At 32.5% G+C, this 14,479-nt stretch overlaps 1 protein-coding gene across 2 annotated transcripts in view; it reads left to right on the forward strand.

Annotated features, from left to right (window-relative positions):
• The window catches only part of LOC145694714 (phospholipid-transporting ATPase ABCA3-like), a 187,752-nt gene that overhangs the window by 132,133 nt on the left and 41,140 nt on the right, over window positions 1-14,479 (forward strand). For both annotated transcript variants that reach the window (XM_081771243.1, XM_081771244.1), the window contains exons 15-18: window positions 2,032-2,129; window positions 4,329-4,441; window positions 11,573-12,019; window positions 13,944-14,235. In XM_081771243.1, coding sequence (XP_081627369.1) covers window positions 2,032-2,129; window positions 4,329-4,441; window positions 11,573-12,019; window positions 13,944-14,235 — 950 coding nt within the window. The remainder of the gene's footprint in view (window positions 1-2,031; window positions 2,130-4,328; window positions 4,442-11,572; window positions 12,020-13,943; window positions 14,236-14,479) is intronic.

Below are 14,479 nucleotides of genomic sequence, written 5' to 3' on the forward strand. Positions count from 1 at the left end.
TTGAACAAAGAAATTACTGAAGAACTATATGCACTTTGTATAAATATCCATGTTTCAAACTCCTGCAGCATTTGTGTAAAGAATTTTGTGAAGTTTGATTAGGCGGAAAAATAATCACACTGCTGAAGAAGACTGCACTTATTTAATATAAAACCACAATTACACGTGACGTTTCGATCTTCTAGCCAAGATCCTCATCAAACGTACAATAAGTGATACAAAAAACTACTCAAGTATATATACACAATTCATCTCCCTATCTGCTCTCTCATCGGCCCGTTCAAACAGCCAATCAGAAGCGTGGAAATTATCTGAACTGACCAATGGGAAAACATAACACTCTAGTAGAAAGAAACAACAAGGAGCAAGCAACCATTGAATACATTAACTCACATACACTTTTCTGTATTTATCAATAAGCGTCCTTAACCTCACTGACTGTCCTTTTATATTATTCCTCTGGATTCTCAAACTCCTAGGTATTATTTTCTTCTCCATACACTTCTGCAAAAAACCAACTTGTTGCTCCATGTTGATTTCTCCCCTTCTTTTGTTCTTCCACTTCTCAACAGCCTTTGAACGGGCCAATGAGAGAGCAGATAGAGAGATGAATTGTGTATATATACTTCAGTAGTTTTTGTATCACTCAGTGTACGTCTGATGAGAGTCTTGGCTAGAAGATCGAAACGTCACGTGTAAATGTGTTTTTATATTAAATAAGTGAAGTCTTCTTCAGCAGTGTGATTATTTTTCTGATTTTATTTGCAAGACGTATGACTATGATTGTGTGTCAGTTTGATTAGGTTGATTTTTGTTTAATGTCCCTTTGTAGTACTGAGACGGAATCTACTCTTTGAAGTGGAATCCAATATTCAGGACCGAAACTCAGCCCCAAAGTAGCAGTAACAGACGTTGAAGTACGGGGAGACACTTTTAAACACTAATTAGGCATAAATAACAATTTTCTAGTAGATAACATTTGCTTATAATTTCATTTCTCTGTTAGTGGTTGCAAATTAGTGAAATCACTTTGAGCTTAAACCTAACAGCAAAACAAATGTTGTTTTAAGGAGATTTGCAATCAACACGGCAAATTTTCTTATCAAAGAAAAGCTCTTCATAACTGGAAGCAAATTTTCTTCTTAAAGTATAATTCCTGCTTAAAATTAAAAGTTATAGAAATACGTGATAGTTAAGATTCCTACAACCATCTAAGTGTTGAAATATGAACTATTGTAAAGCAATGTTTAATAAGGACAAATGATTGGAATATAAATGATCGTTAAAAAGTATGAACAGAGAGAAAACAAACCTGATTGTTTAACTGACAGCAGATTGAATCCGGATTTCCCAACGGCAGCTAGTTTATCACTGAGTTAGCACAGATAGAAAGGTCTGCAGCAATTCTACAAGTCATTGTGTGGAAACGAAATAATAAAAATTACCTCTATTGCACGTTTTAGAGAGGTCTTATTTAAAATGCTTCGTGACATCTGGGAGGTAATTGTTAGAATTTGCTCGGTAGAGAAAGCTTAATGAATAACAAGCACAGGAAACTAGCCATATCGTAGGTTAGTGATGAGAGCCTCCCCGAAGTTGGAATGTTTCAATTTTCCTTCAATCCAGTGATTATATTTTCTTGCGCTTCCCATCTTTATGCTATACGCATACAAGTCTCTTTTGTTGTCCTACTCAGTCTTCTTTTTCTTATAATAAAAAGATTTTTTTAACCTAATGCATCATGTGGATTCTAAGTTAATGATCTACATGTTTTTAAATTATCTATGACTCGTTACGACACTACAATTAAGAATTCTACAGGATCGCGTGGAAAAGGGGTCAACAAATCTCTAATTTTTTTTAAAGATTGTCAGAAGGATAGTATAATGAATAAACTTAGATGGTCTTTTATTGCAACAAATATTTGATTTGCGATTTGAAGTACTTTGAGAAAATTGTTTTCATATTGGAATTACATAGATGGAAAAAAATATATAACGATAGTAATAAAGAAGCTTTCTTTCTTAATAGAGCAGAAGGAACAAACAAAAGTGACGATTTAAACACTGGAAAACTTTCCTCTGAAGAAGTGCCAGATATACATTGTGAAAATGGAGAAACTCAGCATAGTAAGTATTGTAGTTTCTACTTTATCGTTGAAATATTTTCAATTACGGGAATGTAGTATAAAACTATAGTTACCAATAAAATATAGAGAGCAGAACTGTTGAAATTACGAAATATTGCACTGCATATAATATGATTCTTAGAACTTGAGCATTAATTCAGATGCACTAACTTGGCACAAAGATCATTTATCATTCTACATCCTCCCTTTCGTACCAAAATAAGGATTAAAAGAAAAAAGAATCTGCATTTGTACTCAATACAATTTGTGATTACTAATGAATAAACTTATCTCTTTGGTGAAAGCTGCAAAGATTAAATCAATGGCAAACACAAATGAATCGCTGATTTGAGAAACGTCATAAGTAAATAATGTCAATAATGCCGTAAGTCAATAATTTGCGACGTTTCTCAACTCATGCACACTTGTTGCAGCTCAATATTGAACAAACTATTAGCGTGCCTTCTGAGATATCACAACTCAACAATGTAGCTACCCTTCAAAAATCAAAGCTGCATATAAACTCATTTTCGGCACATGACTGACTTACAACGTTTCTCAAATCAGCAATTTAAATAAAATTAGCAAAACAACTCCCTAGAAGGGAGGTGATTGAGAAGCCCCAAAGAAAAAATATAATATTACACCAAAATTGTACTTTTTAACGAAAATTATCGTAATAATCCGAGTGATATAAAGAAAATATACATTCAGTTTTGTTGTAATCGTATTTTTTTTATTGGTTTATATAGGTAAATTTTCTTGCATACACATAGGTAAGCTTGTAACAAGGGTGTATTTTACTTCTTTATACCTGATGGATTGCGAACTCAAGCCATAGGGCTATTTCTGCAAATGGAAGGAAGGCACATACCAAATTTCATCACAATCTATAATTTTTGCGAAAGTAATGGTGGAACAGATGGGCAGAGAGCACACAAATGCCAATCGAGTCGCTTTGCTAACGCTCGCTTCACTAATATGGAATAATGTTCTTGGAGACTTTTTTTTTTCTTTTCGGAAATGCAATCACACTTAAAACATAAAAGAGTGATTATAAGAATACTCACTAACAAACGTTTTCTTTGGCGCGTGTATATTTGAAGTTTTATTTCATATGGGAAATTCAAAACAAAATTACATAGTAAATAGTAGGATTCATAGTTTCGACAATAAAACGAATGACATTTTCATTTAAATACATACAAAACTACCACTGATAATAGAGTATTTAAATGCAAAGTAAAAATTCCCCCCGTTCACTGAAGTCCATGAAGGCCCAAGGGCTTTGTGTGGAAGTAAAGCTTCCACACTTTCTTCACTTTGGTGCTCGTGGAGGTGATGTAGTCAGCACCAGCTCGGACCTCTTTATTTCCTTATTGTCCAAGGTACCCATTTTTAAAGGGACTCAAAGCTGGATTAGAACGAGGATAAACGAAAGAAAAAATCTCCTCTCCTCCAGGGATAGAATTCAAGACGCCCAGTTGGTAGATATACGCCTTACCGAAATAGTATTGCATTCAGATAAATTTACTAGTTGGCAATCTGGAAATTGTGTAGGGTACAAGTTAACAAAAAATATTTGAAAAAAGAAAGCTTTTAAAATACTGAATACAGAGAAAAACCTGGTAAACAAGTAGTAATTTTAAAAGTAACATATAAAAATAATTCTTAAAGACTTACATAAAGTCATCAAACATCCATTTATCTAAAACTCACATTGATTTTTGTAAGTTTTGGATATGTCCTCTATCACGTAAATAGAAATAAATGCAATAAATACGAACACTACTTAAAAGATGAGGAATCGTATTGATAATGTAGTGATATTATAAATATTCACAATAATCTGTAAAATTATCAATGATTATATTAGTTTGAATTAATAATTATTATTAGCAATATAGTATATTTGAAATCTGAGTTCAGTTTTTTCTTTCTTTTTGAAATTTATTGAGCTTTTTCGTAGACTTCTTAACCTCTAAACCATCTTATTATTTTTCACTAATTATTTCATATATTTTTTAACATACCAATGCATTATCATAATGATAAGCTTTCTTTAGAAACAATTTATACTGTTGTCCAATAAACATATGTAATATGTCGATCCTACAAAAGAAAGAAAGGAATGACTCGAATAAATGTAATGTACTTTTTTAAGTTCCTTTTCTCGTTAAAATGTATTTCTATTTTATAGCTGAAAGTTTGAATAAGGTTACAGGACTAAAATTACAGATTCAGCGCTTCAAAGCTATGGTCCGCAAAAAGATGCAATACACACGCATGAGAAAATATACATTTGGAACTTCGGTAAGTGTTTTTTATACTGCAAGTTTTGAGGTGATTTCTAAGTCCTTTCACGTTTTATTCGTTACTTTTGTAGATAAAGGAGATTGTGTGGGGAAACTATATTGTTATTGCTATTGTACTATTGTTACTATTGTTATTACTATTACAATAGTAATAGTATTGTTATTACTATTTTTGAATTATTTTAAAATGAATATATATTAAAAATATCCAAAAGAAGCTCTCCACTGACTTCTATCCTTAGCTAACTGCATCCAGTTTCTACTTTGTATTCTAATCTCTGCGAGATCCATCTTAATATTGTCCTCCCATCTGCGCCTAGGTCTTCCTAATGGTCGTTTTCCGATTGGTCTTCCATTCAAGACTTTGAAAGCGTTTCTACTTTGTTCCATTCTAGCTACATGACCAACCCACCTAAGCCTCCTAGACTTGACGACCCTAATAATGTTGGGTAAACCATATAACTTATGTAGTTCCTCGTTATGAAGTTTCCGCCATTTCCCATTCCCGTTCCTCTTGGGTCCGAATATTCGTCTCAGGATCTTGTTCTCAAATACTTTCAGTCTATGTTCTTCCCTCAGAGTAAGTGACCATGCTTCGCAATCATACAGAACAACAGGCATAATTATCGTTTTTTATATTTTAAGCTTCAAATTCCTCGAGAGAATTCGCGACGACAAGAGATTTTGAACCGAATAATAACACGAATTCCCTGGTTTTAGTCGACATTTAATTTCTTCGTGAATATGATTTTCGTCTGTTAATATTGATCCTAGATATTTGAAAGTATCCACTTTATCAAAAGTATTATTTAATATTTTAACGCACCTATAATTTGCTCTATTACAGTCCCGACGCACTTCCATGTATTTAGTTTTCTCTGCATTTACTTCTAAACCCATGTCCCTGCAAGCGTTTAATAAGATCTCTGCATTTATCTCTATTGTTCTCCTATCATCTCCTATTAAATTTACATCATCAGCATATGCCATAGCCTGGTGAATACCGTTCAACTCTAGGCCCTGGTTGCAATCTTTGATTTTCCTTATAGCGTATTCCAGAACAAAGTTAAATAATAATGGCGACAACGCATCTCCTTGTTTCAGGCCATTTTCGACGTGAAAGCTCGTGGACAAAAATTTTCCTACCCGGACTTTACTTTGGGATTCATTTAAACATATCTTAATTAATCTAATTAGCTTTCTCGGTATTCCAAGTTCTGTAAGAACGTTGTTCTGGCCACCATATTATTATCATGCCCACCATAACATCTTGATTTTACCATACCACGCAGAACAGGCATTATCAGAGATATGCATCTGCATGTCGGTTCACTATAATCAAGAGACAGTAATATTATGTAAGTTGTACTCCGTGCTATCACATCACACACACTCCGTTCTGCGTCACAAGCGACGGTGGAGACGCCTGGCTTTTTACGATAATACACATACAGAACCATTGGACTCAAAACTGTCAACGCTATGAGGGTTATCACCTATTCTATACAAACCCTTAATGTACCTTCTGTGATGAGTGTTAAGTTTTTATTTATTTATTTATTTATTTATTTATTTATTTCAACCCAGGGATGAGTTAATGTAATTAGTTTGTGTTAATTGTAAAGAAGTGTTATAATTAGTTACTGAGATATACCGTTTTTCTACTCTTTCCTTAATAGGCAGTTTACAGCCACATACTAATTACAACGACTCACCAAAGGTAGCCCTTAACCCTGGTCCAGTTAATATAAGTGTATCTCTAGTGGCAATACTCAATTATACCTTAAAATATCTTCTGATGTTATATTCACTAAGATGATCACCTTTTAACGAAATTACAAGTTCATGATAAATATTAAATAATTTATTTTTTGATTACCTTTTAACGTATATTCACACAAACTGTCTTGCAATCAAACATGTTAAGTAAGTATATATATAAACAACGACATAGCAACCAACAAGACAATAGTATATATTTCTTATATTAAAAACATTCTTCTTCTATTATTTTAATTAACGGTATAGTGCTTGTGTAAAAGCACTTTCTTCCCGAAAGGTAAACAATTATGAATCATACAAATATGAATCGATACAAAGTATCTCGTTATATAAAATGTCGCTCGATAAAGGGACTAAATATAAAAGTTATATGGAAGCTTGACTTTTATATTTAAGAACCACTGGCCCGTTTATAATAATAACATGATAATAGTTGTGTTCTTTACATTTTGATCGCCCTTCATATATATAACTTCGTTCAGTTACCTCATATAAATACATTTATAATAAAACTTTCATTCCACTATTATTTATCTTTTATCATTAAAAGTCGTCGCTTACTAATACAATTAACGAAGGATGCGAAATCAAAAGCATAAGAGATAATTACATCCTAAAACATAAATTACAATGATTTATAGTTTCATGCATTATTAAAAACGGTCATGTTAAAAATGGTTAATCTTTACAGAGCGAATTATATAATAATTACGTTAGATAACATTTTAAAGTATGTATCATATCAATAAGGTGTCAGGATACAAAAGAATCTTATCCGAGTATCATATAAGGTGACGCATGGGTACGGTCGTCGGATAATTAGCTTAATAGAATGAGCCTTATACTGAATATAATCTTTGACAATAAAGTTCCAACACAAATCAATATAATATAAATAATCTTTGTTTTTAAAATCATTTGGAAATTAATATTTGTTAATGAGAATTAAAGAAAATTAAATTAAGTAAAAATCAAAAATAAAATGTAACCTATGCTCGGGCGAGCGAAAAGAAGGAATTAAATTTATTTTCATACAAACAGAAGTCTTAGTTTCCTTCATTCTTATTTATTTGAGCAAGAATGTCAGGTGCAACTAACCTTTTTACCAGCTGCATCCATTTTTCTCTTGTATACTGGGTAGGCCTCCAAACCTTCAACTCATCTATATTACGAAGTCCAATTGACGTACCTGTTTTAGCGTTCAACAATTCAAAAACTTTAGGGTTTATTTCCTTGAAACATAAATAAGGACCTGAGAAAATGTCACAAAATTTATAAATCTTCTTCAATAACGCATTACTTTGTGGGTGTTGTTTAACAAAAACTAAGTCATTGATCTTGATTCGATATTTTCCTTATTGACATTAACACATAAATTTGAAGATAAATATTCATAAGAATCAATAGCTGATATGGGTTTAACCCCTACCACATCAGCTGCAGTCAGTTTAAATTCGTACTCGTGTATGGTTCCAATAAAGTACATTGTATTGCACAATCCTGATTATGTTCCGCATTATTATTTTGTACAGGAATTGCATGATTATTTTGATTATGATACGAAGTGCCATCTCTTAAATTAAAGTTACGTCTATCAATACGGTTTACAGTATTTCCAGAATTACGCCATACATTTCGTCTATTTTGGAACCTACTTCGGTTAAATGGTCTGATATAATTATTATCACAGTTAGGTTAGGTGGATTTACATCATATCTTTGCCTATTCTGATTATTTAAATTTACTCTATTCAGGTTATGTTCCGTATTGTTTACATTACGAATATTTACATTCCGGACAGGTACTGACCTAAGGTTATCTGAATTATTTCTAATTTTACCTACTCCAGTTTGATTATTCTGTGCCTGGTATTGACTTTCGTAATATTGAACAAGCATTAGCAGATGATTGAAACTTATGCACTGTGTAGAAAGTAGAATTTGTTGCAATTTAAAAGGTAGCAGATTTCGGACAGATGCAATCACTCTGGATTCAGATTGTAGTGGATTTACAACTTTTAATTCATTGTAAGTGTTCACAACAAAATCAACAATAGATTTATGTAGGCGAGGATGAAAAGGTTGGTTTCTAATCATAGCGTCTCTGTTAGCAAGTAAAAAGTCGTTCTCATAATTTGCGATCAACGCCGCTTTGAATTCCTCATATGTTTTGACGTGTTCCCGTACTGCCTTAAACCATAAAGAACACGGTGGGAGTAATAAATGAGGGATTAGTTTGATATATTGAGATTTATCTATACACATTATACTGCATTCATCCTGAAATTTTTCCAGGAAAGAAGTAGCATTTTCATTGCAGTTGCTACCACTAAACTTACTCATAGCTCGTATTTCGCTCATTTTTACACTTAACTTTATATTTCTTTCACCATTTCGCGTTAAATGGAAATTTCTACCTACTGTGTTATGCGTGATTCCACCATCTCTTTTCCGCGTGTTATGCGTGGTTCCACCATCTCTTTTCCGCCCATCTATATTCCTTTGTTGAATTCTTTCCAAAATAATATCCTCATCGGATGGGTTACTTGAGGAAGAGGTAACGCAAGATCCATGTCGATCTGCTTCGGGTGGATGCAAGGGCATCTCTTGAGAATGAGGGAACTCCAAACGATCAGTAACAACGTTGTTGTTGTATGTATTGTCTTTAATCTGTAACGCCCTAATTTCCTCCTGTATGGTAGATATCAATTGTGTATTTGCACGTATTTGGTTAGAATTATCTGTCACCTGAATCTTTTGCTGACGAACAGAAGATTCTATTACTTCAAAATCTTTTTTTACAATATTGACTTCTTGAATTACATGATTGTAGTTATCCTTGCAATCTTCAGATAATCTTTTTAACTTCTCATCAAATTGTAGCGTGATGTCTCTCACAGCTTGGGTTACAGATTGATCTATTTGTTCTAATCGTCTACTCAATTCTTCATACTGTCTACTAGATTCTTCAGATTTTTGCTGTACCGTTTGTTTTAATTCTTCAGACATTTGAGCTAAATTTTGTTCCTGTCGCTGTAATGCTATTAGAATTCTGTCCTCTAGTGTCGACATTCCAGGTGTAATGGGAGCTATATTCTGCTCATTGTGAACACCGTCAACAGTTTCACTCTCTACTGTCTCACCAATCATGACTTTTCTTATGATTACTCTGCCACTTCTAAGAATGGTTGAGTTAGTATTCATGAACCTTCTTATTAAGGTAAATTCACCCTTACTTTAAACTTCGGGATATGAATTTACAAGAATCCCGGGTGAGGTAAACCAAAAATTTTACAACGACTCACCAAAGGTAGCCGTTAACCCTGGTCCAGTTAATAAGTGTATCTCTAGTGGCAATACTCAATTATACCTTAAAATATCTTCTGATGTTATATTCACTAAGATGATCACCTTTTAACGAAATTACAAGTTCATGATAAATATTAAATAATTTATTCTTTGATTACCTTTTAACGTATATTCACACAAACTGTCTTGCAATCAAACATGTTAAGTAAGTATATATATAAACAACGACATAGCAACCAACAAGACAATAGTATATATTTCTTATATTAAAAACATTCTTCTTCTATTATTTTAATTAACGGTATAGTGCTTGTGTAAAAACACTTTCTGCCCGAAAGGTAAACAATTATGAATCATACAAATATGAATCGATACAAAGTATCTCGTTATATAATATAGAGTATAACATTGTAGAGTAGTATTTATGTCTGTTTATTCGAATTGTATACTTAGAATACATACTTAAATACATACATAAGTCAGAATTTGTATACAAATACATACTTAGAGCAGGTAAATTAAATGAATAATTTTTTTTAGTACAAAAGTATATTTATTTAAATAATGTTTTTTCTCATTGCTTTTGTGCACGTAAATGCTAATATACATATTTAAATAATCTCGGTTTTATTTTTAAACATTATGAATTTTACCTTTGTTTCAGATGTTTTAAATAGTAGTTGATATTTATCCATTCCAAATTGGATGCATGTATTTCTTTCTGGTATTGTTAACAGTTAGAACATCAGGTGTATGACTAATCACTTTGTCTACTTGCCACTCTTTTTGCTATTTGCTCAACTAATAGAAATAGTGAATCATTCAGGATGTCAGGATAAGTCAGCAAGTTGACAGCTTAATGTCTGAGTGTAAAAATAAAAACTTTAATAGTATTCTTCCCTTCCCCCTCTCCCAGTTGTTTACAAAGACTTCTTCAGATTTGTTAAGCTCCCTCGTGGCTAAGCGGTTAGCGTACGCGCCTTTGACGTGAGAGACCCGGGTTCGATTCCCGGCGGGAGCTCATGTGGTTCGGATTCCACGTTAATCAGTAGGTCCACGTCTCATATAGCCTCGCTGCTGAAAGGGACGCTAAACTAAAATCAACTCAACTCAACTCTTCAGATTTGTTCCAAAAGATGCGATACTTAGATCTCTTACCATTCCATTGGATCTCATTTTAATTTGCTGAATACGAGTTGAATTCATATAAAGAATGGGAATATATTTTTCATCTTAATATTCAAAGAACTCGGGAACATTTAAAAAAATATATATTATTTACTGAAACACGACAACTTTTGTATTATTGTGCAGTATTTACGGTATCTATATAAATGAAGAAGAGCATTACACAAATATAAAACAAAATGTGTATCTAATTTGTTTCTATTACGTTCTGCGTAATAAGAAACTAATTCCCTCATCGTATATATATTAAAATTACATAATTACTGCACACATTCGTTTCGAGGTATGTTTAGCTTTTTTTTACTACAAGTTCCAGGAAATTCCAATAAACACATTGTTCTAAACATAACTAGAACCTAATAAAAAAAACATACTTCGGATTTAATATGTGTAGTATTTATGTAATTCACAATATATACACTGTGAATTATATTGATCACCCATTAAGATTCAAACGTTATGTACAGTCGGATCAAAAAACGTTGAATTTCTTTTATGTGAAAGTACTTCCGAGAAACTCAAGATAATGTTAACAAAATTTAGTTTCCTTCCCATTTCTTTTAGAAAATTACTTAAGGAACGTCCTTAGTGTTGCAGCCTTTCTACAAATTAAGAAGACCGCATTTAGATTTTATTTTGCTGCTGTCACCGCCTGATTCAGTAATCAACATTGTAGTGCTTAACAACGCAAGACCAATTCTATTAATCGGACGAAACTTAATTGATTAGCAAAATATTTTGATGTTTCTTTACAATAATGTCTATTTTAATATTTTGAATTAATTAAAAACCTTTTTCTAGTTTCACTATATATTTTATAGAGTAACCTCTATTTCTTCTTGTTTATTCAGATTGCAACTCTTATTTTGTGGATAATCGTGATGGTTCTTATAGCAACTGAATATCCAGAGAGATATGATAGACCAGGTGCTCAGACAGCAGCAATCATTAAATATGGCTACACAAACGTTTTTTATGCAGACAAGCATGATGGCAAGGAAGGTCCAGCAAGATACTATCGCCAGTTACTTGAGCCAGTTGCAAATGTGTACTTAACAAAGAATGTGACGCAAGATCTTCTCAATGCAGCTAAAATGGATAACTACGAATTTTGGCGTCGTTATATTGTTGCTGCCGATTTTAGTGACCCAGAGAATGTGATTGCTTTGTTTTCATTATATGAATGGCGAAGTTCAGCGGCTCTGTCTCTGAATTTGTTAACTAACGCTATGCTTCAGTATGTAACTGGAAGTAGAAATACGTCAATTACAGTGGCTGACTATCCTTTCGAAAAAAAGGTAAATAGTATAAAATTTAAATACAGGGTGTTTCAGTGAGACATCCCACTTTTTAAAAATAGTTATAATTCCGTGTCCATAGTCGACATGTGAAAAGTGTTTGTATTTAAACGATACACGAAATGTATTTTTATTTCAATAGATATCAATCTTGTGTTCCCTTGCAGACTGATCATTATTCTTTTGTTGTCACATAACAACAAAATAGAGTACATAATTTAACAATGTATATTTATTGATAAGAATTACTGACTTACCAGTTCTGTTAACTCTTCGTAACCTTTTGTAAAATGATTAATTAGTAATTGCAGTAATATCGACAACTAGTAACAAGACATGTAGTTCTTCATTTCTTTCGTTTCGCCCTACCTTACCTCACCTGTTGTGGTTTCGTTGGTAATGCCCAAACATAGACCCAAAATATCAGCTAAAAGAACATATGAAAGTACAAAATAGCACAATATCAGTATTTCATCCCTTACATTTTTGGAAATGTGTATTATATAAATCAAGCTAGTTATTAATATAAAATGTGCTAAATAAATCAATTTCATGATGGAAGCAACAGATGTTGCATTTTCTGCTGACGCGTTCAAATGTTTCCATACAGTTACCACAAAAACCACTCCTCTTTTTTCTGAAAAGGAAATGCGCAGATAGCTTTGTTGTTCTTGCAGATTCTAGTGGTAAAACAACACATGTCAGATGCATAAAGAATCCCTGCTCTTCACTGATTTTTTTCGTGACGCTTGGTGTTGACAGGTAGTTGCAGGTTATCGACTTTCCTTTGTGGTAAACGAAACAGACTAGCATTTTGTATCTATTAGGAGGTCCTAATGTTTACTATGTTGTACTAAAGTGCTAGGGATATCGTAAAAGAAAGAAGAGTATTTTCAATTTGTATTTTGAGAGAGTAAAAGTTTCCAGAATAAATTTTGGTTTGATTATTCGTTTATCACCGGTAAACACGGCAAGCTGAGAAATCGCTACTGAACTAAATTATTGATTCTCGTAAATACAAGTACGAGATTGTACTAGTTGTTAAGAAAACTAGCAAAAATAAACTATCAATATATTAGTAGGCCTATTATTAGAGAAGTAGAATGAGTTAGATATGGAAACAACAGAATAACGCTTCTAGAATAATAGAACTATTCTTCTTATACTACTACTACTACTACTACTACTACTACTACTACTAATAATAATAATAATAATAATAATAATAATAATAATAATAATAATAATAGTAGTAGTAGTAGTAGTAATTTGGATATAACTACACAAAATTTTATTTCAGTTTAACGTTTCTTAATACAAAGGCTATATGAGTCAGTTTAGCGAATGATCCAAACTAACGGAGATGAAACGAAATCATTCGCATGAGAATGTTGCGAATATACAGTTTATTAATGCAAAGCATGTTTTCAATAACCACATTTTCATCAGTTACTGTTGTGATAGACTGGTCAGATCTCGCTTAGTCTTTCTAAAAGATCCTACCTCCCTCGCCAAAATTTCCCAAACAGGTAAAATGATAAAAAGATGAAAATTCTCCCTCCAAAAGCTCTATCGATTCTGCTTCAATTAAATCACTTTGAGAAAAAAAAAAAAACATTGCTTGAAAATTTTGGGGTAATGGCTTCATTATTTCAAGCCAACTGGCGAGAGCTTGGCTCCTCCTTGTTTCAGAACTCCTTATATGCAAATTTAAAGGCAACTCTATATATTTTCTTAATATCAACCAAGAGTTGCTTTGCAAAGTTTTCCCAGTAAATCTGCCCCATATATCGTAAGGTGCCACATGCGGAAATTAAATTAGTGGCCCTTGTGAAACTAATTTATAACATAATATAAAATTTGTGATTTTTTTTAATTCTTCTTCTTAGTTTCTCTTAAAAGTCATAATTTTGATTATTTCTAGCTTGCATCACATGATTGGTGGAATATACTTTCGGTGATACGTACCGCGATGTGGATGGTTATGATTCCTACTGGAATGCTAATATTCATGGCTTATTATACAATCTTCCCATTAATGGAGCGAGTCTCAAAAGTTAAACAATTGCAACTAATGACAGGCACGAACAAATTCTTGTATTGGTTGGCTTCCTTTACATGGGACTATTTCTGCTATTTTATTGTGAGCATCATTATTGTTTTTGTTACTTGGCTGGTTGACAATCTGGGAATTTTTAGTGACCCTTCCATATTGGGTAAGTATGTTTCCATTATTTCATCAAAACCAAATACAATCGTAAAATGTTGTATTGGTTGTTTGAAGATTTACCGTACTTGTGATGTTTCCCACACTCGTTAACTGTATAAAGTGAAGCTAAAACATTTACATATGTACAGCTATATTTTGTATTGTGTAAATCTTGTGAAGAAAATGAATCCCTAATTTCCAAATTTCACTAAATTTCTTTAACCTTTTTCACTTTAACATTTCCTTTGCAT

The sequence above is a fragment of the Thermobia domestica genome, chromosome 9, assembly GCF_964235325.1.
Source record: "Thermobia domestica chromosome 9, izTheDome1.hap1.1, whole genome shotgun sequence".
Lineage (NCBI taxonomy): Eukaryota > Metazoa > Arthropoda > Insecta > Zygentoma > Lepismatidae > Thermobia > Thermobia domestica.